We start from the raw sequence: 27,432 nt of genomic DNA, 5'->3' as shown, positions 1-27,432 counted from the left end.
CTTCCCCGGCTCTTTGTGGGGCCGTGAGCTCGTCTGCCCTGCCGACTTCGCAGGTAGTGGGGCTGTCTCCCGGAGGCGGACCAGCGAACGCCGAGTGCCCGCATCCGGCAGCCTGCCGCCCCTCTCTGCGCCGCTGACATCCTTACACGGGACGCAGTGACCGTGTTTAAATCACAAGGGCGTGGGTCAGGCTCCCCTAGGAATTCATGTCTGTTTATTTCCCCATTCACTGGTGAGTATCTTCTGCGCTCTCGGCGGGCATCCGTCTCGCGGCCGTGGCTGCTGGGCCCCGGGGCGCCTGCTTGTACCGGCTGGATTGCGAAGGCAGCGGGCGGCGCGCGGGCACCGGGCACTAACCAGCCGCCCAAGCCCGGGAAGGCGTCAACGTCAAGGTTGCCTAGGTGGGGGTGGGGGGTGGTAGTGCTGAGAGCATCCAGACAAAGGAAGTGAACTCGCAGCCTTCACTTAAGTGACGGCTGGGAGGGTGTGTGTACAGTCATGTTGGGGTGGAAGAAGAACCAGAGGTCAGGGCTGAACCCGGCTAATAAAACCCTCTCTCTGCGGAGGGCTGCAGGAGGCGCGCGCCCGGCCTGGCGCAGGGGGCTCCAGCTCTCCCCGGCCCCTCCCCTTTTCCTTTTTGTTTGCATGCAAGTCTTGGCGTCGAGGCCCGCGGCCACCAGGCTGAGCTGGTGCAGCGGCCGCGTTTGCAGAGCTCCGAGTGGTGGGGAAAACGCCCTCCCCACACGGAACTCGACTGAAGCCACAAGCAGCCGCACAATCACTCGCTACACCTCTCGATCCCTTTCCTCTCCACAGCCCCTAAACCCGACGCGCCTTTCTGGGGGCCGAGGCTGGGGAGGAGCCGCCCTCCCCCCCGGGCTCGCCTGGAGGAGCCCAGGCCGGGCAGCGGGAGGCGGAGGTTTGCACCCGACCTGAGAGTGGGCCTGGGAGGGATGTGTCCTGGGCGCTCGGCAGGTTGAAGAGCGAGCCCCTGGCCGCTGGGACTTGCGTGCCGGCTGCTGCTTCCTTCCTGCGCTGAGGAGAGGAAGAGCGGTCGTGGGGAGAGCGCTGGCGGCCCGGAGCGCGCTCAGGTGCGGGCGCAGAGAGCCCCGCGGCGCAGGCTCCAGCTCCGCGCAGTCCTGCTCAGCTCAGAAACCGGAAAGTTCATGCTTCTTGCTTCAACTTTTCGGCCCCGCGCCGAGAGAGGAGTGAAAGCCGGGACATCAGGCTGAGAGCCCGGCCAGAGTCGGGTGGGCGCTCTTCGGTCTCGTTTCTTCGAGGGTGGGCAATAGCCTTTCCCGAACCCAGGAGGAAACTGACTTTGCAGTCCTAGTCCTTGACCCCAAACTTGCCCGGAAGCCTAGCATCCTCTCTTAGTCTCCCCTCGCCCAACCCAGCCTGCCCGATTAGAAAAGAGAGGGCATTCTCAAAGCAGAGTAAGAATTCCCTCACCCCTTCCCTCCTACTTCCAGGTACCATATGGGTGAGACTTGCAAGGCCATTGGAGGCTGTGTGCCCCTGACCACTCAGAACTCACCAAGATGTGTGTCAAGGCCCATCAGGGTTATTGTCCCCTGAGAGATTAAGGTTGGGTCTCACTTTATAGTTGATGAGCATGTCATAGTTTGTAGTGCTCCACCCCTCACCCTGTGGAGCATTGTGAGCATAACTGTGAAACTGTAGGCCCTGCATTATTAGTATCATGGTAACTAACAGGGCACCTGTGGCTCAGAGAGGCTGTGTGATCACACAGCACTTGAGTGGCTTAGCTTGGACCAGAACCTATTGCTTTTGTTTCCTAATCTAGTGCCATTTCTACACTATGTAGAAACTGTAAAATGTAAAATGAAGATGAGTTTGGTACCCCTGTTTCCTCAGCTGTGGTCTTTCTAAGGCCTACCTTACTATTTATTTTTAACCATTTATAAAGGCATGATGGTGAAAATGTTGAGTGTTATGTAGCAAGTATGTTGACTTTGGTATGTGCTATTTGGCATTACACATTCGGGACCCTGTACGTGCCCATGGCTTGTGTGAGGATAATGGAACACTTGTCTCCTGCTTACAGAGTACAAAGCACTTTCACATGTCAGCCATTGGTGGGCCAACTTGGCCCCTCTGGAAATTTCCTTTTCAATCAGAGTCCGGGCATCCTTAAGGCTTTTAATCCAGGGGATGTTCTTCGAGCTGTGAGCTTTCAGCTGCTGTGGCAAGGGCTAGAGAAGGGGCTTGGATGGCAGATGTGAAGTTTGGGGAAAGCTGACCCCTTGGGGCTTTATATGGGACATTTTGCAAAAAGGAACACCAGAGAGATATAGAAATTTAGGAAGGCAGCAGTACTGGACTTGGTTTACCTGAGGTTGGCCTGTTATCATTATGTAATAGCAATATTCATTTTCCCTAGAGAAGGGTTGAATTGGTTTTAATATAGACAGATGGCCTCAGCTACTTACTGTTTTGGGTTTTTTTCTAGTTCTGTCACTTAAAAGAAAATTCAGAGTCATTTTGTGCCAGTGGGGACTAGTACAAGAGAGGAGGAAAGAGGAGGTTTGCCAGAGTGGTTTTCAGACAATGGGCTTTTTTGAGAGCCCTGATGCTTTGGGCTCGTAAGGCGCTTCCTCGGGGTATGAGCTTGTTTTTCTGTGAGTTCTGTTTTGAACACCTCTCATCCTCCTTCCAGACAGTTTCCTGATTTAACAGCAGAAGGCACGAGAGTAGGAATGTGAAAGTATGTATGTTTGTTGACTTTTGTTCTGGGTTTCTTGGCAGCCCTGACTATCTGAGCTCGGCCGAGATGACTGAAGTGATGATGAACACCCCATCCATGGAAGAAATTGGTCTCAACCCCCGAAAGGATGGTCTTTCCTACCAGGTGAGTTCAGTACAGGCTCCATTCTGGCTTCTTAGAGCCTAGTGGCTTTTGCTGGGGTTGGTGGTAGACTTGTTTCTGTATCTGAGTGCTGTTTGTAAGATCTTTGTGCCCTTGAGAAAGTTCCTGAATGCCAATAAGCCTTAGTTTCTTCATCTGTAAAGTGGGACAACAGTCATTCTTACCTCATAGAATTGTGAAGATTCAACATGATGAAATAACATGGGTAAGGCAGTCATAGTGCCTGGGACACAGTAAGCATTCAGAAAGCGTGAGCCAGTTCTTAATTAGTCATGCTGGCTGCTACAAACTCTTCCCTTTATGGTGGCAAAGGGGGAGGTGATTTGTGCAGTCAGTTCAGACCAGAACTTCCCTCCCCAGGCAAGCCTTGGGCAGTAGGAACGTTGCTGTGAGGGGCGTCTTATGAAGAAGGGTGGTCTGGTGAAGGAATTGCTGTGTCCAATGCTGCTCTCTTCCTTTGATTGATGGTTGACCAGCTGATTCCAACAGGGTTAGTGTTCAAACTACTTAGAACTGAAGAGACCTTTCCCCAGAGGGTAGCTCTCTCAAGGATGTGATCACCAGGATCCAGCACAGAGATTATCCTGTGTGGTGGATCCAGAATATATAAGGACCAAAAAAGTGGTCTGAGTAATGCCTTCAGATTCTCAGCCCCATGCTCTTTCTGGCCTACCATATGCTTTCCACTGCACCTGGCCCACTAGAGAGACCTTCAGATACCTTCAGGGCAGTGAACTGTTTTCAAATTTCTGAGGAGAGTGCCTAGGTCGTTACATATGGGGAAGGAAAGAGTCTGTTTTTAAGGGAAGATCTTGGAAACTGTGTAGCATGGCTGAATGGGGAAAATGAATGGGGTGCTGTGGGCTCATTCAGCAGATATACCTGAATGCCGCTATGGGCCATGCACTTTACAAACAGTACTTGTTCAGTCTTGACCGTCGCTCTGAGGTGGGAGTTATTGTTCTGTCTCACAGATGAGGAAACAGGCTCAGACTGAGTGGCTGACTTGGGTCTCGAATTCCAAAGCCTTGGTCTTCTGGTGCGTCCTGTGACTATGCCTTAGGGTTGGCTCTTGGCTCGAATTGAGACTTTGCGCTGGCTAGTCTCTCCTTAGAACCATTCTAGGTTTGTTTTTGTGAAGAAAGAGAAAACAGAAATCTGGGTGGGTGTGATGGAGGGAGGGTGATCAAAGAGAGCTGAGATGAAAGCTGAGCTTGGCTAAGGTAATTTGGCAGGTGACAGCAAGAGTCACCTCAGACACACTTGGGACGTTCAAGAAGGCCACTTTGTTGTGTGTCGATACGGCCAAGCCTCTTCTGTTGGCTGGAAAGAAGCCTTTAGGTGGCTTGCGGGGGTTCGGGGGGGGGGGGGGATACCCTTTCCTGGTTGGTTTTCTCCCTTACACTCTCAGAGTGGGTCTGAGAGAGACAACTGAAGGCCCCACAGCCTGTGGGAGGGCAGAAGTTTCCTGACCCACTGGCTGGGGTGTTTTTGGATACCAGTTTCCAAGTCACTGAATCAGACTGAATCTCTTTGTGGTTACAGGTGAGAGGTTTTTTTTTGGTTTGTTTCGTTCTGGGTTTCAGATTTCCATCACAGAACCTTTCCAGACACAGTCGTCGGTATATCTTGTGTGTGCTTTCTATATTCTCCTTTTGAACACATCCCAGGATAAAGGGCCAGGTCCTACAGGGCAGTTTTCTTGACCTTCAGGTTACTCTGTTGAATCTGAGGGATAGAGCAGATAATGGCAGAGGAAGGTGCTGTGGTGCTGAGTGAGGACAGCTCAACTGGGGCTGCCGCGGGCCGGAGGACAATAAAATTGCCTCTGGGCTCCTGACATAACTTGATGCTGCCTGAGCAAAGGACCGTCAGATCTTCCCTTGTGGTGCTAGACTGAGGGCCCAGTTTTCACAGCCTCTCAGGAGATTTGTTCCTGCTACCTTCAAGCAGACTACTGCCCAGTTCCAAAATATCTTACCTTGAGCTCCAGTGCAGTCCATCACAAGATTTCAGAAAGGTCTTCCTGGAGAAGAGAGAGGGGAGCAGTAGTTATTTTCAACCAATCAGCATTTATTGGACACTTGCTGTATGTCACATGCTATGCTGGGCATTGTGAGGAGGGTCCAGGGCTTATGGGGGAGACCAGCATGCACATAACTGGAATACAGGCCATCTGGTGGAGCAATTGGAAAGCTATGGTCAATCTGGGGATGTGTGGCAATGGGAAGGCTTGGGAGGCGAAAGTCAGACTGGGGCCTTGAAAGAAAATTAGGACTTTGAGAGGACACTTCCATCTCTAATTTTGTAGCACCTTTGGCTTGCCTCCATTTGGGCCAGGCTCAGGTCTCTGCAGCAAGTTGGTCTGACAATTGTCATATAACCGGTATTCTCTGGGCCCACTCAAAGCCACTGCCATCCCATTAAACATATTCCCACCAGAGCTCTGGGGACTGGCCAGGTCTGTCCATTGTACATGTTCAGGCTGGGCTTGGATCTGGGGGCAGCAGAGCTTTGAGCTCTGTTCTTGGCATTCCTCCTGAGGGTAATAATAGTACATGGCTTTTACTGCGACCTGCTTTTCCCAGGAACTAAAAGTGGGATGGAGACATCAATCCCGACTTAGCAGTTGAAACAGAATCTCAGACTTGTGGTTTGACCTTGAAATAAGGTCATAAAATAAATAGGCACACTGGAATTTGTCAGTTGTTCCCCCCACCTTCCAGACCTCCCCAGAACGAAGCTTTGCTGCTTTCTTTGCCCCAGATGTGACATCTTTCTTCTCCAGCGCCTGTGGCCTTTGAGCTTAAATGATGCTGCCATGGTCCTGCCTGACCTTTCCTTGCCCAGGTCTCCAAGGGCAGAGGATGCCTTATTCCCTCTTTGTGCCTATCAGCCATCACCCTTCCAGTAGCCCTCCCCAACCTGAGGTGCCTGCTGGCTTGGGGCCTTGACAAACCAGGTCCTAAGTGAATGGTGGTAGTTTCAGTAAAGTTGAGTCTCTTGATTCTAAAGCTGCTCACCTGCACTTCTGCTTTAGAATTTTTAAAGGGCCTCCTCAGCATCACACCTCTCTCTGCTCAGTCATGTCTGATGCTTTGTGACCCCCTGGACTGTAGCCCACCAGGCTCCTCTGTCCATGCGGCTTCTCCAGGCAAGAATACTGAAGTGGGTTGCTATTTCCTCCTCCAGGGGACCTTCCCCATCCAGGGATCAAACTTGCATCCCCTACACAGGCTCAGATAGATGTCTTTTTATCCCCTGAGAGATTTGGGGAAGCCCTATCTCTTGTGCTTAGAGAGTTAGTGCTGTTTTATGAGCACGTATAAAAATTGGCAGAGCCAGTACCCTGTTTTATCTCAGCATTTACTTAGAGAGTCAATTCAATATGTGCAGCCCACATCTGCTGTCTCACTTGGCATGAATTACGACACCCTCCCAGGTGGGTGAATAAATGGTTAATAGAAAGTAGAGTACATTTTGGGCAGGGATGTAAGTGGTGGCCAGCACACAGGGGGCTGAGTGGGAGGGTCTTCAGAAGGAGGATGAGGTTCTGTCCCTGCTGGGCTGCAGCTCCCTCCTCACACTGCATCTGTCAGCTTCTTGTTCTCTGGCCCGATGGATAGGGATGTTTGCCTAATGCCTTCCTACTTTCTCTAATTCAAGGAAGCAGGTCAGTGGCTGCCTTGCAGGCTCCCCGCAACACCATTAGATTGTGACATTTTGGAATGCCTCTCTGACTGGGTCTTCTGTGCTGCGCCTGAGTTGGTCTGGGCCCTGAAAAGGGCAGGGTCCTGGGCATTCGCCTCTGGTCATGGATGTTGCTGCAACCCAAAGGCTGTGCCTTTCGGCCTGGCCGCCCAGCTTCCCCAGCACAGCTTGCTGAGGCTTCTGCAGTTTTTAATCCCCCCTTGCTGAGTTCTAGATAGAGATTTGGCTCTTCGGTCTTCACTTAAATCTGTCCCTTCTCAAGCATCTGGACCAAGATCTGATAAATTTTATCCTTCCAAGGCTCTTGAAATTCCTCTCTGATCAGCACACTGTCCTTCCATGGCCGCCCGTATTCCTCCTGCTGTTCTTTGTCTCATGCTCCTACCATTTGATGTCCACCCACCAGTCAGAGGAGCAGCGGACTCCCCTCCTTCTCAGGGAAGCCAGGGAGGATGCGCCGTGAACTAGAGCACTAATTCTATATGCACCACAGTGCCTCGTGTTCTGGGCTTTCCCTTTGATCCTCAGTGCTGAGAGCTTTCCTGCATCTTCCCCTGCGTTTCCCAAGACGGGAGGGAGGGATGTCCTGGCTTTTGTAGGACAGGGAGGAGGGACAGTAGTGGGTGACCTTTTCTGCCACAGTCCTGTCATTTGCTTCTTGCAGTCTGAGCCTCTCTTTCAGCTCTGCATTAGGACAGGTCTGAAGCACTAGGCTGGCTGAGACCTGGCCCCTCCTGGGACAGACTTTCTCTGTCTCTTCCATCTCCAAGACCAGCATTAGCCAACTCCCTTTTCTCCCCCTCCTCACTCTTTATCAGAAGCAGCAACTCCTGTCTCAAAGAGTAGGCTCAGCCGAACCTCTCCAATCAGACGGTAGCTCAGAAACGCTTGCTCTTCACTCACCTGTCCACTGAGCCTTTCTTGATGAGACCCCCGAGCCTGGCTCTCCTGTTCCCTCCTGTGTAAGTGCAGGTGTGGAAATCCGTGACGGGCTGGGGTTCCTGCATGTGTCTCTGTTCTGTTTTCCTCGAGCCCCTGCTCACAAAGCCACTCCAGGCGTGTCATCAGCCCCTTGTCTCCTCTTCCTGGTGCCCCTGTCTCATTGGTTACCCCCAGCTGCATACCCCCGCATGGTTCTCAGGAGTTTGGGAGTCCTGGCTGAGCAGGCACACAGAAGTCCATTGGTCACCAGGAAATCATCTTTCACATCAGACTTAAAAAGCCTCAGTTGTCCCTGGAGGGACATAAAGCTAAAATTCCAAAGCACTTGGCAAGAGTCGTCCAGCCATGAACATGACATATTCCTGGAATCCCAGCATGTTTTCTCTCTCCTGTCCCTACCCCGTCCACTGCACTCCCTGCTTGGTACAATTCAGAAGAACATGAGGCAGAACACGGCAGCTAGAGCCACAAGATTCAGAAGCACAGGGAGTCTGTTTCTTTGAGTGGCACTGGGCCTGCGTCTGCACGTGCTGCCTCCTTTTGAGCCAGCGCCCAGGTCACATCAGTGTTCAGGTCACGTCTACTTTGTGTAGGGGATCCAGCACCTTCCTTCCATGCCCAAGGCCTTGACACGCACGTACACACGGCATTCACTGTTTTGGAATGCCCCTGGGTGAGAGCCTGCAGAGGGCTGGACTTATTCCCACGGGGGCTCCCCCCACAATGCACACACCGTGGTCACAACAGTGAGTCTGTAGCACCGCCAGGGAGAAAACAAGCTTGCTTCACTTCCCCAGCCAACGTGATACACACTGGAGCCATACAACCCGGCCTTCTCTCAAAGGGCCTGTGTTAGGCCTGAGGCCTCTCAAGCGGTGGTGTGTTCATCACTCTCCAGGCCTAGGGTCTGTGTCTTAGACTGCTCTTTGTTCCCACCGTGCCGGGCGCAGAGTCTGGCAAATAGTTGTTTACTGGATGCTGTGTGATTGATTGGCCCCTTCTTCTCTCCCTTTCCTGAGCTGAGAATGCTCTCTCCACCTTGGCCACCCCATGGCGTGGGTTCTCATAGGATCAGCATTTTTCTCTATGCTGACCTAGTCTCCCAGATTGGATAGAGAGGAGGATTGTACCATGAGGAAAAGGAATGAGTTTGGGTGGCGAATCTTGTGACTGGAGCCAAGAGCTATTCCTGGGTGTCTAGTGAATGTCCTGAAATGATCTCTCAGCCCAAGTCCTGAAATAATCCTCTCAGGATGAAGACAGGCCCTCATTCACATGGGGATTGGAGCGGCCCGGGCTCTGTGCCTTTGCAGTTTCATAGCCATGGGGTCCCCTTGGCCACCTCTCATCTTGCCACCTGCCTTCCCTTGTCCCTGAGCCCAGCTCAGGAGGATCTTTATCAGTCAATCAAATCCTGTGTCTACGCCTCACTCCTTGACTGAAGGAGAGCCCTTTGTTGCACAGACCTGTCTTAGAAAAAGAATTAAAATTTGCCAAAAGTTGCTCCAGACTGTTTTGACCTCAAGGGAAGTTTGGGAGCTCCCTCAGCCCCCTCTCTGCTAGAATTAATTGTCTTGCACTATGAGAAGCTGCTTTTACATAAACTGTAGAGAAGAAACACTCAAACGTTTAGCTGAAGTGACACTGTCTATAACTCAGCCAGGGATTGTATTGGAGCCAATAGGAAGGAAGGTTCTAGATCTCTCACCATCAGGAGCATTGCCCTGATCAAGGAGAGCAGTCACAAACCTCAGTCCAGTGTGTGTGGCGGGGTGTCTCTAGGTCTGACTTTCTCCTAACTTGAACCTGAAGGTGGTTCCCAGGCAGAATTAATTAGTGTGCCTTGAATTCATCTTCTGTCTTTACTTTGTAGAGCTTGAGACATCTCTGGATTTGAGAGGAATCCTTGGTTTTCCCAAATTTCTAAACATTTTCTCCAGATACAGCCCTATGTGTCAGCTCTAATTTTTCAGCAGGCGAATGTGTGTGGGCAGCACCAGGCTTAGCTGCTGATTCCTGGGGACTGAGCCTGAGATGCCTTCATGAGTGCATGTGTGCACGCGCGCACACACACACACACACTCACATCCACTTACATGAACTCACACACAGGAGCACACTTACACACTCACTTATGACCAAAATGGCAGATGGCAGAATGTTAATAGCGGTTATCTTAGATCAGAATTCTATAACTATAGGAAAACTTTCTTTTCCTTCCCTCCTTTTTGAATAATTTCACATTTTCACTGGTGAAGTATGTATTTTATTATTCTTATGCTTACTTTTCAAATTTTTAAAGTAACACATGCCCATTGTGGAATTTTTATTTTCTTCTTTAAAGTTTTTTTCCAAGTCACCACAATTTGACCATTCTTAAATTGCAACTGTTAGCATTTTAGCATCTTTTCCTTTCTTTTCCATGGCACTTGTATTTTTATGTGCCCAAGATACTGAGTTGTGTTCTGCTTTTTCACTTAATGGTATGTAAGTCATCAGCATCACATTATCATAACTTACCTTAAAAATGCCTCAAAGTCAGCATTTTAATAACTGTATGGTATTTTATCATAAAGTTACAGCATGGTTTTTTTTTTTACCATTCTCCAATTGTTTAGTTTTTTAGATTGTATACATTTTTATTTTATAAATAATATGATAGTTTATATATAATTTTAAATATAAATATATGTTTGTAGTTTATATTATAGTCTTAGAATAGGGTCTTAGAAGTAGAATTTCTGAGTCAAAAGGTGTAACAGTGTCTGTGTGTGTGTTATAATTTATAAAGGTGATACTAATTCCTTCTAGAAATTTAGATTAATATAGAGAAGTACAAAGGAAATTTTAAATGCCCGCATTCCTATCACTGAAACATTTTGGTATGTTTACTTCTAGTTTTATATTCATTTTTATTAAAAAATAAAATTGAGGAAATACTGTGTGTGCTAGAGTGAATCTCGTGAGTCTTTTTTCATTTCGTATAATATTGTGACTATGTTCCTGTCATTTGGTTTTCTTTGTAAAATGGCATTTCATTGTGCTGTGTACCACTTATCACTGAATGTTTAGGTTGTGGCACATTTTGTTCTTACAGAGAACACTACTTTGAACATCATTTTACACAAATCTCTGCAAGGTCTGATTCATTTCCAGAAATTCCTGGAGATAGAATTACTGAATCAAACATATTCAACATGATTAAGTTTCTTGATTATACATTACCTTAAAAACAGGAAAAAAAAAGAGTTTATCATAATATCCTAGCTCCCCGCATTGAGAGCTTTAGCAAATAGAATCTCTGGTGGTATAAAAGCTATACATGTAGGATGATGGAAGGGCTTTGTGGAGAGGGTCAGAAAGGTGTTTGATTATTTTAAAGTGTTGAGAGATGCTGTACATCTTCCTCTAGTTTATTAATTGCTTATTTTGAGCAGAGATGATAGCAGTTAATGGTGTTTAGACACCATTTAGCCAGCATTCTAAAATAGCCAGTGACATTCTTGTCCTATAGTGGATATGTTGACACACTTTATGGATTATGAGTATGTGTGAGTTGTCGATTCCCCTATTTATCTCCTTTATTAAGGACGTTGGAGCACTGTGTGACCTTGAGGAAGATTGGGGAAGTTGTCTTGGCTTGGAAACCAATGAAGGTTGAACAGATCCATGTTTAGTCCCCTGAACCCTCTGGGTTTTCCTGGGGTTTCAGGTCTGGCTCATGGAATGGTCATGGTTTAGAAATATTGCTTCCCCTACTCTGCTCAACATTATGTGTCAGCCTGGATGGGAGGGGAGTTTGGGGGAGAATGGATACATGTTTATGTGTGGCTGAGTCCATTCGCTGTCTACCTGTCACAGCATTGTTATTCAGCTATATTTAAATATAAAAGTCAAAAAAGAAAAAAGAAATATAGCTTCCCTGGAATCAAGGCTACATTGGGCTCTTAGAAGTCGATCTGAACATAATAAAAGTCTTGGGCCAGTGTTCAAGGGCCTTCCATCCAACAATACTGCAAGACTCCTGGTTCTTTGCAACAGGTAAATAGCTTAGGCCAACATTCCTATGGGCCCCCATATGCCGGTGGTTTACAGAGTTAATGTGAGTGTTACACAGACAAACTTCGGAAGTGTTAGTGTATTTTATGTTTACCATCTATGATAAGTAATACTAGTTTTCCATTTATGTAGTGATAGAACTTTTTTTTTAATATGTTTTAGACAAGCGAGTAAAGAAAAAAATATAACCGAGCCACAGTGTGTGTGTGGACAGGAAAGAGTAGCAATGGTGGTGCCTGACTTCCTGTGGCTGGTGTCACTTGTCACCATGAAGGAATTGTTTTCTTCCAGAGTTGAAGATATACTCTTAGATGGAAGCATTCTTAAAGATAAGTTAATACTAAATTATGATATCTGTGTATGTGTTTTTTTTCATTTGACTCCTTGGATACAACAGTTAAAGCCATATCAGAAATATTTTTGGCTGTTTTCCTTGGCACCCTAATATTGGAGATTTTAATGCCAAATTACTTCTTAATAAATGTTCTGTGTATACACCACGTCTTGTTTCAGCAAAGTGTTAAAACCAGAGGACAGCTGGCCCTGGGGTTCACAGAAACTTTCCAAGGGATGTGACAGCAGAGAGCATTTGGGGAAAAATCAGTTTCCACATCTTTGTCTTCCCTCTGTTGCTCTCTAAAACTGTATTTCCTGAAGACAGATCTCACCAGTTTTCTTTTCTTACCCTTCTGGTCAAGATTGCCCTCCATCCTCTTTGTAAGAGGACCTGCTTCTCACCAACTTGAATCTTTTAAGGTGCCTCCCCAATGTCTAGAAACTTTAGGGGCATCCAACAAATGGACCATTTAAAAATGTTACTGTCTAAAAAGCTTCATATGTCCCACTTGTCTATAGGAAACCAATGAAAAATTGCCTTTGTCTTTAATAATTATTTGTGGTATATTTATTGATCACTTATATACTAATAGCTGCAGTAAGACAATCCAGAATTTTGTTTTTTAAAAAACCTTAAGGTCACAGGACATAAAAACATTAAAAGTCACTTTATATGCAATAAAGACATATTATTCCTGAGAAGTATGAAAAAAACTAATGACTAAAAACTTTCAAACAGAAAATATATTAAGATAAACTTCTATGAAGCAGTAGAATGGACATATATTTTCAAGTAGAGAAAGGAATATGATTTGACTTAAGAGCTTGTTCATGAGGTTTTTTTAAATAGGTGATGGTTGCTATCAAATTGCTATGGTGTTTATAAGCCATTGAGTACACATTTAAAAGAGTAGCATAAAAGTTTTATTTTAAAATGGTGGTGTTTATAATATAGCAGAAGTTTTAGGTGTCAGTTTTAAAAGGTGTGAAAGGAGACAATTTTTCAAAATTCTTTCAAAGTGTATACTGTATTTGGAGATTGTGGATATAGATATTCTCCTTGGAATAAAAACTCTGGTACTGTAGCATCTCTGAGTGGGGTTGGGGGGAAGACTGGACCACCTTTGAGGCTTGGACCAGTCTCTGTCAGATGTGGGGATGCACTTAAATGCCAGTAGCATGACCTTGGGTCACCTATGTGTTCTTTGGACACTGTTAGTGATATGGAGCTCAGAACCTCTCAGCACAGCAGGGTTTTAGACTATGAATCTGGACAACTGGTTTCTAAGCTTGGCTTTGCGACTGTCTACGTCATCTCAGGTGACTCCCTGAGATGGGAGCATCTCTTTGGGCCTTGCGTTCCCCCATGTGTCATGGAGAGAGAGCTGATTCTATCATTTTTGTTAAAATGTTATATAATGAGGTGAGATCCTCCATCCTAATCTTAGTTGGCCCCTGGAGTTAAACAAATCTTCTCTCTCTTAGGTTTCATGTCAGCCTTTCAATTATTTGAAGGTACCTTTTATGTTCCCCTCAAGTCTTTTCCAGTTTTAAAACATATTATCCTTCAACCTTGACTTATAGTCATCTTTATGAAGGTGTTTTTTTTTCTCTAGGCCATTGGCTTTCAAACTTTTTAATCCTAGTCTCTTTTACATTCCTAAAAATTATTTAGGACCCCCAGAGATACATTTGTTTATGTGGGTTTTATCTTTTGACATTAAGAGAGTGTTTAACATTTTTATTATTTATTAACTCCTTTAAAATAACAATTAAAACCATTAATTAATATAACTAATGATTTTAATAAAAGTAAGTGTATTTTGTAAAACAAAGATAAGTGTTCACATTTTTTGCAAATATGTTTGCTATCTGGCTTAACAGAAAACAGCTAGAGCCTTCAATTTATTGTGATTTGATATGTGTTGATTGAAGTCAATGAAAGAAATCTAGCCTATACAGATATGTACTTAGAAAAGGAAGAAATATTTTAATAGCCTTATCATATATTTTTCTTTGATATTTTGGCAAAACTGAATAAGTGGTAGTTTCTTGAAGGTTAGTGGTAATGTGGAATCTGAAACCTTATCAGTGAACTTTCTGTACTTTTACATAAAATTCATTAGCCTATCTTGCACCTTGAATGACTCTTTTACCCATGCTTGGTTTCACAACCTGATGTACTGATCATTTGGAAAATATAGGTTCACCAAGTTATGCAGATCTTCCACATGTTAATACATTTTGTTATATAATATAAAAAAAAAAAATCACATTAGTTAATATCTCCACTGGTCTCATCAGAAATTCTTCAAGTGATAGGAAACTGTCAAGCTTATGATGGCTGATAAAAGTTTTCCAAAATTCTAATTTTTGCTTGAAACCTCAGTTTTTACCATTGGTAACAAACACCATTAGACATTTTCTTTGAAATACCAGTCTTATGTCTGCCAAATATCCAAGTCTGAATAACCATGGTTTGTTGGTCAATAATTCTTTCAACTGAAATGGTGTTCCATAGAAAAAAGTAGCTAGTTCAGCTTGCAACTCAATCCCATAAGTGTTTTTCTGCGAGACAACTGTTGTGCTCTGACACATACCAGAAATATTGTATTCCAACTTTGCAATGGCACCCCACTCCGGTGCTCTTGCCTGGAAGATCCCCTGGACGGAGGAGCCTGGTAGGCTGCAGTCCATGAGGTCGCCAAGAGTCAGATACGACTGAGTGACTTCACTTTGACTTTTGACTTTCATGCATTGGAGAAGAAAATGGCAACCCACTCCAGTGTTCTTGCCTGGAGAATCCCAGGGATGGGGGAGCCTGGTGGGCTGCAGTCTATGGGGTCGCACAGAGTTGAACACAACTGAAGCTACTTAGCAGCAGCAGCAACTTTGCATAGTGTATTAAAAAACATGTACTTAAAGAACCACCCTTATGGCAGAAAGTGAAGAGGAACTAAAAAGCCTCTTGATGAAAGTGAAAGAGGAGAGTGAAAAAGTTGGCTTAAAGCTCAACATTCAGAAAACTAAGGTCGTGGCATCTGGTCCCATCACTTCATGGCAAATAGATGGGGAAACAGTGGAAGCAGTGTCAGACTTTACTTTTTTGGGCTCCAAAATCACTGCAGATGGTGCTTGCAGCCATGAAATTAAAAGACGCTTACTCCTCAGAAGGAAAGTTATGACCAACCTAGATAGCATATTAAAAAGCAGAGACATTACTTTGCCAACAAAGGTCCATCTAGTCAAGGCTATGGTTTTTCCAATGGTCATGTATGGATGTGAGAGTTGGACTGTGAAGAAAGCTGAGTGCCAAAAAATTGATGCTTTTGAACTGTGGTGTTGGAGAAGACTCTTGAGAGTCCTTTGGACTGCAGGGAGATCCAAGCAGTCCATCCTAAAGGAGATCAGTCATGGGTGTTCATTGGAAGGACTGATGCTGAAGCTGAAACTACAATACTTTGGCCACCTCATGTGAAGAGTTGACTCATTGGAAAAGACCCTGATGCTGGGAGGGATTGGGGGCAGGAGGAGAAGGGGACGACAGAGGATGAGATGGCTGGATGGCATCACTGACTCGGTGGACGTGAGTTTGAGTAAACTCCAGGAGTTGGTGATGGACAGGGAGGCCTGGTGTGCTGTGATTCATGGGGTCGCAAAGAGTCGACTGAGTGACTGAATTGAACTGAACTGACTTAAAGAATCAATATTTAATAAAAATTAATCTTTACTGCTTCATCAAGGACATGGAGAATTTTATTTTCATTGTGAGTGGGGGGTGGTAAAGAATACTTTGACTGCCAGTTTGCTGCTACTCCCATCATTAATTCTTGCATCGTATTAGTATTAGTCACTCAGTTGTGTCCAACTCTTTGCAACTCCGTGGACTTATAGCCCACCAGGCTCCTCTGTCCAAGGATTTCTACAGGCTTAGAATACTGGAGTGGATAGCCATTTCCTTCTCCAAGGGATCTTCGTGACCCAGGGATTGAACCCGGGTCTCCACATTGCAGGCAGATTGTTTACCATTGAAGCCACCCATACCAGCAATTTCACCCACTTTTGTTTTTTCATACCATTAGTGCAGGTATCAACATGAGAAAAAAAGCAAATAACGTCTTAGTATTATGAAGAAAGTATTTTAACTCCAGGGACACTCTCTCCCTGAAAGGACCTGAGGAATTGATCTTTGAGAACCACTGCTTTAGACTGAACAGAGATCAGAAGGCCACAGCAGGGCATCTCAGTGCAGATGGTGTAGATCAGCTCCATGAGAGGAGCTGTTCCTCTAGGAACATAGCCCACACTGTACTTATGATCAACTAAAATCTCCACATCTCTTTTATTGGACCTACTGTCAAGCTTCCTGTTTGGGAGGGAGCAGGAAACTTTTAAAGACATACATTAGCTGATGACCTCACTTTGGGAAAAGGTGAGTGGGAGGTGATGGATGTCATCCAAGTGGAGACTTTTCACAGATGGTGGAAAGGGATGGATAGCCGTGAATTGGGGAATCCTCAGTCTAAGATAGACAGTTGAAGCCAGAAAGCTGCCTTGAGTTCAGAGAAAAACCTAGGGGGACACTGAGTCCAGAGAGGGCACAGGGAAGGAGAGGTTAGCAGGTCAGGCAAACCCGAGCAAGGTCATGAGAATCAGGAGAGAGTGTAAGTCCTGAAGCAGGCTGGCCTCGTAGTGTGCTGCAAAGGTGGTGATGACTGAAAGCCAAGCAGAGGCTCTGGAGCTGGGCTGTAAGCAAGTCCTTAGAGACCTGAAAGTTGCTTCCATACAGTGATGAGTTTGGAAGCCATGTAGTAGCAGAGCCCCAGACAAGAATGGGAAGGCTATGGAACCAGGCCAAATATTCAAGATTTTTGTCTCTAAAACAAAAAATGAGGAAATAGTTGGAAACAGCAGCCCTGTCAATCTGGGCTTTCTGAGAAAGGGGGTATGTGGCTGTGGGACACTTGGGTAGAACAAATGAGAGAGACAGAGAAGCCATTCCCCAAACCCTGAGATGACTGAGAAGCTTGTCTTCTTTTCAAAGGGCAATAACGATATATACAATAGGATGTGGATATGTGAAATTATCCTATGCCACAGATAGCTGCAGTGTTTTCTTATCACCCTGGAGAACTTTGATAGACATTCTTTAATATTCCAAAAGCCCCATCAGCTCACTGGACCCAGAATTATCAGCAGCAGAGAGTGCTAATTAATTGGAATTTGGAACTCTTGACTTGCAGGATGGGTGTGTGTTGGAGAGATGTTTGTGAGAGATGGTGTTTATCCAGAGGATTTCCTTTTCTTTTAAGTTTCAAGGCTAGAGGCTTAAGCATCTTTAATCCAAAGGAAGGAGATCCAACAGTTGTTATGAAATCCCAAATGTCTACTCAAGTCTCCTTTAGGATTAGAGACACCAAGGAAGGGTAGGAGAGGGTGAGGTGGATATTCCATAACCCTGTCCAGGGGAGATTCGAGTGAGGTGAGTCTCATGGATGGAGAATGAGGTCACTAGCATCCCAGTGGAGGTGGCAGATTGTTCCTGCTTGTCCCCTGCATCCATCAGTGGCCACTGTGCCCCTAAACTAATTCTTTCTGTTCTTAACCAGCCACGTTTCACTTTGAAAAGTCAGTAAAATGCAAGTGATGATGAAGCAGGGTGTACTTTTTTTTTAATTAGCTGCCTCTCATTCACTCAGCCTTTGGCAGAGCAGGATGCTGGTAGAGATCTGCCCATTGTTACAAAGCAGCCCCTCCTAGGGAGGGATAAACACACAAGGCCAATCCATTGTTGTTCTCCGGGAAAAATAAGAAACCTAGGCAGCAGGACCTGGGAGTAGGCTGGGGGAGGGAGGGAAGGATGCATAATCAGGAGACCTCTAGCTGCAGGGGCTTCCACTGAAAGGCCAGGATCTGGACCAGGCAGTGGCTTTCATTCCAGCTGGCCTAACTCATGCCCCGGGAAAAGAGAGGCACTGGGGAGGAAGTGATGAAGTCACAACCATTTCTCCAAAGAACCTGGCCTAGAATTTGTAAGCACAAGCCCAGGAGTGCTGCTGATTTCCTCCTGTCCCAAGCTACAGCCACAGACTTTCCAGTTCCTCAATCTAAATGTTCCCTGGGGACCCCAGCTTTACCTAATAAGAACCATCATTAGGAATTTAAAATTTACAGAACATGTTCGCACATACCTGTATTTATTTCTCTCCAAATCCCTGAAAGATGGGAATGAGCATTAATACCAATTTATAAGTGAGGAAAGGATGGGGGTGGGCCTCCATATCCTTCCAACAATACTGTTAGAGTGGGAACTACTTCCTCATTTTACTTGGGAGGCAGCTGAGGTTCAGGGAAATTAAAATGACTTGATCCCAGCCATAGAGATAATAAAACTCAGGGACTAGGGAAAAGCCAGATCTTTTAGACTCCTGGTCTACCTGCGGGAGTGGAGATTTTCCATCACAGGTTTAAGGTTGATATTTCCCCCCCCCCGCCCCACCCCCTTCAGGGAGGGAAGAGGCTCACTGTGTGGTTTTCGGTGCTCAGGCAGATCCCTCTCGGGGCCTTGGAGAACCACCTGGTTATTCATCTCCCACCTCGCCTCCTCCCCCTCCCACCCCAACATGCCTCTTCCCTCTATTCCTCTCCAGCAAAGAGGAACCGGATGGCCAGGCTCCTTGGATCTCAGCTTGCAGAACTGGTAATTAGCCCTTTGTGTCTAGTTAACCACCTTTCATCTCCTCTACTTGCTGGTGTCCACTTTCCCTTATTAGCATCTTTCAACTCTTTGCCAAGCCCTCCACCCTGTTTGTGGCCAGCTCTGGTTGTGGTTGTTTGTCGGGGTGATGGCTGAGGGATGAGTGTACATGGTGGGGTGGCAGAGGGAAGGGGGAGCTGCTCCAACCAGAATCACTCACATTTTCCATCCTAGGTGCCAGGCATCTCTCTCCTCTCCCATCCCAGAGGCAGCCAGGTTTAAGTCACCTGGCTTAGAGGCAGACAGTTGATAGCTAGGCTCCCAAATTTCGGGCCTTTGGAGCTCGGGTATTACCTTTCAGTTTCTTTGCGTGGGTGAAATGGGAGCCATCTGACCGGCAACTTTTATACTTTGAACAAAAGCCTGCTGACTAATTCCTCATCTCCAGGAGATCACCTTCAACCCCAGATTTCCCTGCTCTGAGGCAGCCCATGTGGGCCCATCAGCCAAACATCCTGAGCTTTCCCGGACAGTCCTACTTCCACTGTCCTCATATTTAACCATTTACTTGTGTAGCAATTTATATTTACTTGACTTTACATATTTCATATGTTTATATTAATAAAAATTGAAGGAAATTTTAAAAACTTAGCCTTAATTCAAGTGCTTAAGAGCCACATGTGGCTGGTGCTGTTGGACAGTGCGAGTAGAAAACATTTCCATTATTGTGGAAACATATTCCAATATACTGTTCTATTGGACAGCTCCGATATACACAGGCAGAAATTCCAGCATCCAAACTACAGGTCACAGATCGTTTGTTCCTCGAAGGTCCTAAAGCTTCTCTGACCTTTCGAGTGAACTCATTTGAGTTCCCAAGATGTCAGAGCCTGCTGGCATTGGAGGCCACCCGGCAAAGGATGCCTTTGAAGAAATGTCCCTTATGAAATTCACCATTATCAAGTTTGGAATGCCTGCTGTTCCTCCACAGTGAGACAGGTGGGGCCTGGGATGTTCTTGGTTCATGTGATCGCCAAGACTTCGTGTGCAAAGAAAGGAACTTGGTGTCTCTTGGTTTCATCCAAGCCATCGGCCTTGTCAGCCAAGGGGACAGCTGGTTGTAGAGTGCGGTCTTAGTGGACAGAGCAAGGGGCAGGGCTGAGAGAATTCCAGCTGTGAGGGCTGTGTCTTGACCTGTCCTGCCTGGAGGGTGAGGGTGGGAAGTACCTCTCAGAGCCTCCTCCTAGTCCTTTCCCAGCTTCTTAGAGGGCAGCCTTTGCTGCAGAGAGAAGAGAAAAGGAGTTTTTCCCCTTCCCCAGTCCAGGGAGAAGGGACGCTTTGGGGTAAGAGGTTTAGCCAGAAGCCTTTTCTTTCTGGAACAGGGGCAATTGGTTTATCCCTTGCCAGTTCCTGCAGGCAAACAGCATGCTGGCCTGGCCTGCTGCCCCAGCCCTACCTGTCATGTGCTTGGCAAGTCTGACTTGAGTCCTTTTTTCCACTGCCTTCCCCACCCCATCAAATTGCCATTGCAACCTCTCATTTTTCTGCTGCCTAGATGATTAAAAAGCATGACTTAGTGGAAAAATCTTGACCTCCTTGGGGTCAGCCTCTTAGGCAGCTGTCAGAGATAAGATTGTACTGGCAAAATACTCAGCTATGCTTTGCAAGGCTTTCTGTCTGGATGTGAGGAAATGAGAAGCTGGTTGGTTCTGGGTGCGTTCTGTTTGTCTTTGGAGAGAGCTACAATTTTCAGAGACATAAATTGGTATTATCTGATAATAAAATATAATCTCTGATGGGAAGGTTAGATTACTATAGTGATTTTTTTTTTAAAGTAATTAACAGGCTTTGTTAAAAAAATTTTTTTTTCCCATGGCGCCTGCTCTGAGCAATTCAGGGAGCAAAGTTCTCTGGCAACTAAGCAGTATCAGAAGTTCAATGCTCAGACTTCCCCCAAGGACTTAAAAGACTTAATTGTGCAGCTCCTGGTATGAAATTGTTTGGAGTTATTTTAATTATTGTGTTAGTATTGCTGCCTCTTGCTTAGAGGTTGAATACTTACCATAGTCCTGTTGAAACTGCTCCAAAGAGGACATTCCAATTTGAATTTAACATATGTCCTCAAAGCATTTTATCATCTTTGTGTTTGCCCAGGATTTGTATCCATCTAGTGAGACCAGAGGCTACTTCATTTCTTAAATGGAGAAACTCAGGCCCAGGCGGTTGAGAGGTCTTGGCTAGGTAGGGTTGGACAAGTGATGTCAAGGACATAGTGAGAACCTGGGGTCTGTGTCTGGACCCTTTGTGTTATCAAATGGGCGCCTCTTTTGAAGTCCTGTGGGTCTGAGTTTGGGTCCCCGCTCAGCCACTTCCTGACTCTGTGGCCATGAGTGAGTCAGTTGCCCTCTGTGTGCTTCAGTTTTCTCATCTATAAATAGTGATCACACCACTGCATACTTCAGAGGATTATTGTGATCTGCGATTCTGCTCAGCACATGTGCCTGCCGTAACTTCCATCATCAGCAGCATCATCCTACTTTTAATGAGAGACCCCCTCCCAGCTCAGAATGAAATCACATGCTCTCCACCACACGCCCTTTGCTTGTTATCCTCCTCTTCCTTTTGCTCGCCTTGCTGCTGCATGTCCCTTCGGCTTTTCCTCAGCATGGGCGACTGTAATTAGAAGTCGGTCACCACCTCTCTCAGCCAGGGAGTTGCAGCATAGGTACAGCCCCAGACTTGAGGTCAGAGGGTAGAGGCAGGGGTCCAGGGCTGTCCTGGGCCTGGTGTCCATCCCCTCCTGATATTTCACAGCTCTGTCCTTGAAGATGTAGAACAACTGTCCAGACTCGACAGTTCATCTTCTGGACTTGTCTGCCCAGATGGTCATCTCGGGGGCTGAACTGCCAGATGGGCCATTAAAGCCCAGGGTCTTACCACCATCCCTGATCAGCTTTCCAGGAAATGGGCGTGTTGGCCCAGTAGCATCTATTCATTGTTCAGAAGATGCAGATCTGGTTTGAATCCTGGCTCTTCCTTGTGGCCCTCAGAGTCCCAGGGTCTCTCTGCTCCTGCTGGAGGGGTGTGGTGTGGTAGCAGTAAGGCCTAAGGCAGGTGATGTCTGAAAGAGCTTTGTAAACTGTAGCATACTTTCCACTCGTGGGGTTCCCCTCACTCATGCCCAAGGCTTGTGCTCAGAAGGGCATCTGGTTCCCCCTCGCAGGGAGGGGCTCCAGCTCCACGTGAGAGAGTGAGGAGGGGCCCACGTAAGCCCCGTGACCTTCTCCCTGCTCGGCACTGGAGTCTAGTGCACGCAGCCCAGTCCAGGGGCAGACCTGCAGGGCTGGCTGCCTTGGGAAGAGGAAGCCTGTGGTGGGGGTCATCTTTCCCCACGCCTCCCTTCACCATCACCCCCAGCTGAGCCCCTTCCTGCCTTGTTTTCCTCCTGGCTGCCATTACGATACTTTTTATAAGCCTTGTTAAATCTTTAATGATGCCTGGTTGTGCAGCTGGCTTAAGACTTAATCCCCAGCAATAGGGCTTTATTGGATAAATGGTTAATAATCACTCATCTGCAGGGATTGGGGAGGTTGTATTGAGGCCCATGATTCCCAGAAGCCCCACGTGGCCTCTGACATGGTCAGGGACTTGATGGGGACCACACTTCATGGGGTCTGGTACAGTAAGACTGGGCACCCTCATCACACCCCAGAAGTTGGGAAGGCCTGAGGTTCTAGGAGAGCCCTTTTAGTACCTCCAAGGAACAGAGCAAGGCACAGGGAGCCCCCAGGTTCTCTTCAAATGTGTCTCCACCCTCCTCCTTGTTTCACTTTCCTTTCTTTTGCCATGAACAAGCTGTGTGACCCTGAGCAAGTCTCCTGACCCCTTTGGGCCTCAGCTTCTGTATCTGTTAAAAGGACAGGTTGGGAAGAGATGACCTTATAGGTGCTGTGTGATTCTGTAAGCCCCAGCAGCCCAGACAGTCTCTTCTCCCCAGCTCTCTGGTGAGTCCCCGAGGGCTGTGTGTGGCAGGGGACCAGCAGCCCTTGGGATTAAGCACTTAAGCTGCTGGGCAAAGAATTGGGTCATCTGTAGTCACAGGGCAGCATGTACAAAGGGAAGGCACAGAGCCTGGATTTTATAGCCTGGTTTAGGGTGTCCCCTGGCTCTGGGCAAGACACACAGTAGGCTTAGAAAAAGGAACCGTGTGGACAGGACTTTGGAAAGAGAATTAGACTCTTTCGGGTATAGAATTGTCAAGGTGGGTTTTTTTCAGTCGTTTAGCCTCGTCCGACTCTTTGAAACCTCATGGACTGCAGGATGCCAGGCTTCCCTGTCTTTCACTATCTCCTGGAGTTTGCTCAAATGCAAGTCCATTGAGTCAGTGATGCCATCCAACCATCTCATCCACTGTCACTCCCTCCTTCTCCTGCCCTCAATCTTTCTCAGCATCAAGGTCTTTTCCAATGAGTCAGTCCTTCACATCAGGTGCCAAAGTATTGGAGCTTCAGCTTCAGCATCAGTCCTTCCAATGAATATTCAGGGTTGATTTCCTTTAGGACTCACTGGTTTGATCTCCTTGCTGTCAGGGAGCCAGGGGTTGTTCGCAGGTGGAAAAGGAGCCTGGGATTGTGTTCCCACCTGCCCGTGTCTGGGGCCGTGCATTCAACTCTGATTTGACTTCAACTTCACAGCTGCAGTGAGATTAGAACCCATCTCCTTAAGGGGCAGGTGGTATTGGGCATGGACTTGGGAGTCAAACAGACTTGGGTTTGAATCCCATTCTACCACTGCACCTTTCCAGGCTGAATGATTTGGGCACCCTCCTTCTCCAGGTATCTCTTAAGTGGCATTAGCAGCACCTATATTTCAACATGACTGTGTTGGGTGCAAATGACCTACATAAAATACCTGGTATCTGGCTCACATCAAGTGCTGATAATTATCCTGGGAGTAATTTGCTGTTGTGGCACCTGTTGTATGCATTGTACTTGTAGTTAAAATGCTTGCCACAGTTGGAGATGTGATTTACTGTGGAGGACATGTTCTCAAGTTCTTTTATCTGAAAACAAAACCAAAAGGGACAAACACCAATTTGGTAGCACTGCCATGAAAGCCTTCAACTTCAGGATTAGTCGGCTGAGGGCTGATTTCCTCTGTTGCCCTGGAGTTTGCTCCCTGCTCCCTGCCCCCTGCCCCCTGCCTGATGCTCCCCAGGGGGCAGAGTAGCATGGTCCCTGGTGTGCAGTGGGGGCTCAGTCCTGCACGTGAATGTGACTGGGTTCTCTGCTTTTATTTCAGATCTTCCCTGACCCGTCAGACTTTGACCGCTGCTGCAAACTGAAGGACCGTCTGCCGTCCATTGTGGTGGAGCCCACAGAGGGGGAGGTGGAGAGTGGGGAGCTCCGGTGGCCCCCTGAGGAGTTCTTGGTCCAGGAGGACGCGCAGGACAACTGTGAAGAGACAGCGAGTGAAAGCAAGGAGCAGTAGAGTCCACGCCGGCTCCCTCGGGGTCACACCAGACAGCCTCTGTACCTGAACTGTGTCCTTTCCCACTACCATGGAAGGAGAGCGTGTGTGAGCCACTGCAGGTCTGCACACGTCAGATGATGGCTTCCTTTCTGCACCTGCAAATCACTGAGTTGGTTTTCTTTTCTTTTCTTTTCCTTTTTTGAGATGTCGGGCAGCGGAGCCCTCTGTGACTACGCGCTAGGCCTTTTGAGAAAGGAAGCTTCTTAGAGCAGGGGTGGGGTGCAGGGAGGCGGGCATCTTGGAGATCATTATCTGAACTCAGGAGGGCTGGGGGCAGCCCTATGACTCCAGTGGGCTCCAGGGGAGGGCGTCTGGGGCAAGAAAAACAAACAGGAGATGAAAGAGAAAAGAAAACTGAGCAGAGAAGTGCGGCCAGGAAAGATGGACCCAGCAGCACGCGCTCTGGCTACCGAGGCATCACCCTACAAAGTCTTCATCTCTCTCTCTAATTTTGCCCACTGCCCGTCTTTGTTTTTATTTCGGGTGTGTTGGTCTGTAATGGGAGGCAGGTGAAGGAGAGCTGTGGAGCCTGGCTTCCTGCAGAACCAGCCAGAGGTGATGCCAGAAAAGAGAAAAGTCTCCTGGTTCCTTCTCCAGACCCTCCCCTCGGGCCCTGGCAGATGTTCCTGCCTGCTGTGATCTGGAGGCTTTTTGAGAGGCTGCACTTTTGAGCGTTCCCCTGACTTATCCTCTTTGCCCCCCACCCTAGCCCTTTTGGAAATAGCGAGAGCCTCTCCCACCCTTGTTGGAGGGCCAAGATAGATGCTTGGACACCGAGGTCCATCCTCTGCTGCTCCCCCCAGACTCACTCTCCCTCTGGGTGGAGGCACAGCGTGGCGGGCCCTCCCTCCAGGGCTGGCCCTTCCTCCTCCTGACCCCTACCCTCCCAGCTCCAGCACAGCCGTTTGGGTGTGCTAGCCTGGCCGTGGGTTCAAGCCAGCCTGACCAACTGCAGTACCCACTCCTACGTGGGATCTTGGCTTCTTTTTCCGGTGGGGGCTGAGCAGCCAGCAGGGGAGAGTTTCTCTGTTTCTCATTGGGAAGTGAGCGTCAAGGCAGGTCCTGAGAGCTGGCAGAGCCTGGGAGTTGTGGATGGTGGTGACAGGCAGCCCAGGGATGGAATTTGAAACTCAAGGGTGTCATGAGATCCTGGGCTTCTTCCCTGGTGTTCCTGGATGCAGAGGGTGGGTGGCGTGGGGAGGGAGCCGCATCCCTTCCCACTTGACCCCTGCGAAGGCTATAGTTGCAGAGAAAGCTAACCTGGACTTAGAGCTCCTTATCACAGTTAAGAACCATCTGGAGCTGCAGAGATTGCAGGACGAAACCCTTCACACATCTCTATCTCAGAGCAGGACCGTGCAGCCAAGAAGTGAGCTCAAGTCCCTCCCTGGGGCTGAACGTAGCCAATTGAGGCACCCACCTCGTCCCCTCAGGGCCCCAGGCCATCCAGGCTGAGCCCCTTTGGTTGGGACATGTGTGTAGACTTGTACTTAATACCTCAAGGTTAGTGTGGCTCTTGGGAACGCTGGGGCGGGAGGACCAGCGTGGCTAGCTTGTATGAGCAGGACTTGGTTCTGGGCAGCCGATGCTCATCCCCCGCCCCTCCGCTCCTACCCTGTGTTGTCTGTCCATGTTGCATACACCGATGGCAATAACTTCTTCCAGCTCCTCGGGCAAGTGGGAGAGGCCTGCAGCCGGCCCTGCGAGAGAGCTTCTCTCTCTCTCTCTCTCTCTCTCTCTCTCTCTCTCTCTCGCTTGCTTGCTCTAGCTCTCGCTCTCCTCCTGTTTCAGCCGCAGGGAGCCTGTCCCCATTCCTCTCACCCCTCACAGCTGCAGTTCTCAGCCCATGCCTCCCTCCGTGGATGGGGTCTTGCCTTTGAAAATCCCGTGTTTCTGTGTCCCTGTCTCATGCTCCCCTGTATCATCTGTCCCAGTCTTGCCGTGTGATGGGAACATGCTTGTAAACTGCATAACAAATCTGCTTTGTGTATATGTGTGTTTATGGGGGTGGTTTATTATTTTTTGCTGGTCGCTAGATCCCTTTGTATGACCACGTGGAGTCTGAGCAGGCCAGGGGCTGACAGCTTAAGTCAGGACCCTCAGCGGTGAGCCTGCTGTGGGGACCCAGCTGCTCTTGAACAAGTGGCTGAGCTCCAGTCTGGCCTCCTCTTTTTTTTTTTAAAAGTAACTTGTGTGTATTTCTAACTGATCCTATTGGGGGAAAAAAAAAAACCAACCCTAGTATTTCAGTAAAAATGCCTGTTGTAAGATGAACCTCCTGTAACTTCTATCTGTTCTTTTTTGAGGCTCAGGGAGAAACTAGCATTTTTTTTTTCCAAACTACTTTTTGTCACTGTGACAGTTGTAAATAAAGTTTGAAAATGCTTTCCACTCTGGTCTGGGTTCTTTTTTTCTTGCTGCTCCATTGGAACTGACAAAGCGTAGGAGCTGCTCTCACAGGAGACTGAGTTCAGCACAGCCGCCCCTTGTGAGGGTCCTTAGGTACCTCACCTGGTGGCCCTTCTGGGATGAATCCGTTCATGGTTTTTATCAGCTGGTTGAATGAAAGCAGCTTTTTTCTTCTACACTGGTGGTTCTAACTCTGGATGCACATCAGAGTCACCAGCAGAGCTCTAAAAAGTCACAAATACCTGCATCTTATCCCCCACAGACTTGGATTTGAGTGGTCTGGGGTGAGGTTCAGGCATTAGGATTTTTTAGAATCACCTGGAGGAGATTTTAACACACAGCTATGGTTTTAAACTACCTTTCTAAGAGAAGAGAAAGTGTTAGTCACTCAGTCATGTCCGACTCTTTGTGACCCCATGGACTGTAGCCCACCAGGCTCCTCTGTCTGTGGGATTCTCCAGGCAAGAATACTGGAGTGGGTTGCCATTCCCTTCTCCAGGGAATCTTCCCGACCCAGGGAAAGAAACATCCCCAATTTATTGCAAAGTTTTTCACAAAGACTGGGAGTGAATGAATGAGTGTGTATGTAGCTCAAGAGAACTCCAGGAATCATTCAAACCGTTGACTGAGTGCCTAGGACTTATCAGTCATTGTTAAGAGGCTGGGTAAACAAAATAGCAGTGTCCCAGCCCTCTCTGCACTGCTTAGTATAGAAAATTAAAGGACAAATGTGGTGAGTGCAAGGCAGGAAAAACATAGCGAGCATCTGTTGGAAGGGTCAGGAGAGGCGTCTGAAGAAATGACAAGGAGCAGGTGAGGTGCTTGGAGAGAGTGCTTCCGGCAGAGAAGGTTTGAG

At 47.5% G+C, this 27,432-nt stretch overlaps 1 protein-coding gene across 1 annotated transcript; it reads left to right on the top strand.

The window, feature by feature from the left end:
* Positions 1-26,558, top strand: LBH (LBH regulator of WNT signaling pathway). The gene is made up of 3 exons (XM_020890733.2): positions 1-232; positions 2,770-2,872; positions 23,937-26,558. Exons 1-3 carry the CDS (start codon positions 207-209, stop codon positions 24,123-24,125), a joined length of 318 nt encoding a protein of 105 aa, XP_020746392.1. The 5' UTR covers positions 1-206; the 3' UTR covers positions 24,126-26,558.
* The last annotated feature ends 874 nt before the right edge of the window (positions 26,559-27,432 follow it).

Source organism: Odocoileus virginianus, chromosome 2 (assembly GCF_023699985.2).
Source record: "Odocoileus virginianus isolate 20LAN1187 ecotype Illinois chromosome 2, Ovbor_1.2, whole genome shotgun sequence".
In the NCBI taxonomy this organism is placed as follows: domain Eukaryota; kingdom Metazoa; phylum Chordata; class Mammalia; order Artiodactyla; family Cervidae; genus Odocoileus; species Odocoileus virginianus.
The sequence above is the reverse complement of the archived record's forward strand: the minus strand, read 5'-3'. Positions and strand labels throughout refer to the sequence as shown.

Coding starts and splice junctions, on each gene's coding strand:
- LBH (XM_020890733.2), top strand. CDS start 207: ATGTCTGTTTATTTCCCCATTCACTG. Junction 233..2,769: donor GTTTATTTCCCCATTCACTG/GTGAGTATCTTC, acceptor GTTTCTTGGCAG/CCCTGACTATCTGAGCTCGG. Junction 2,873..23,936: donor AGGATGGTCTTTCCTACCAG/GTGAGTTCAGTA, acceptor CTTTTATTTCAG/ATCTTCCCTGACCCGTCAGA.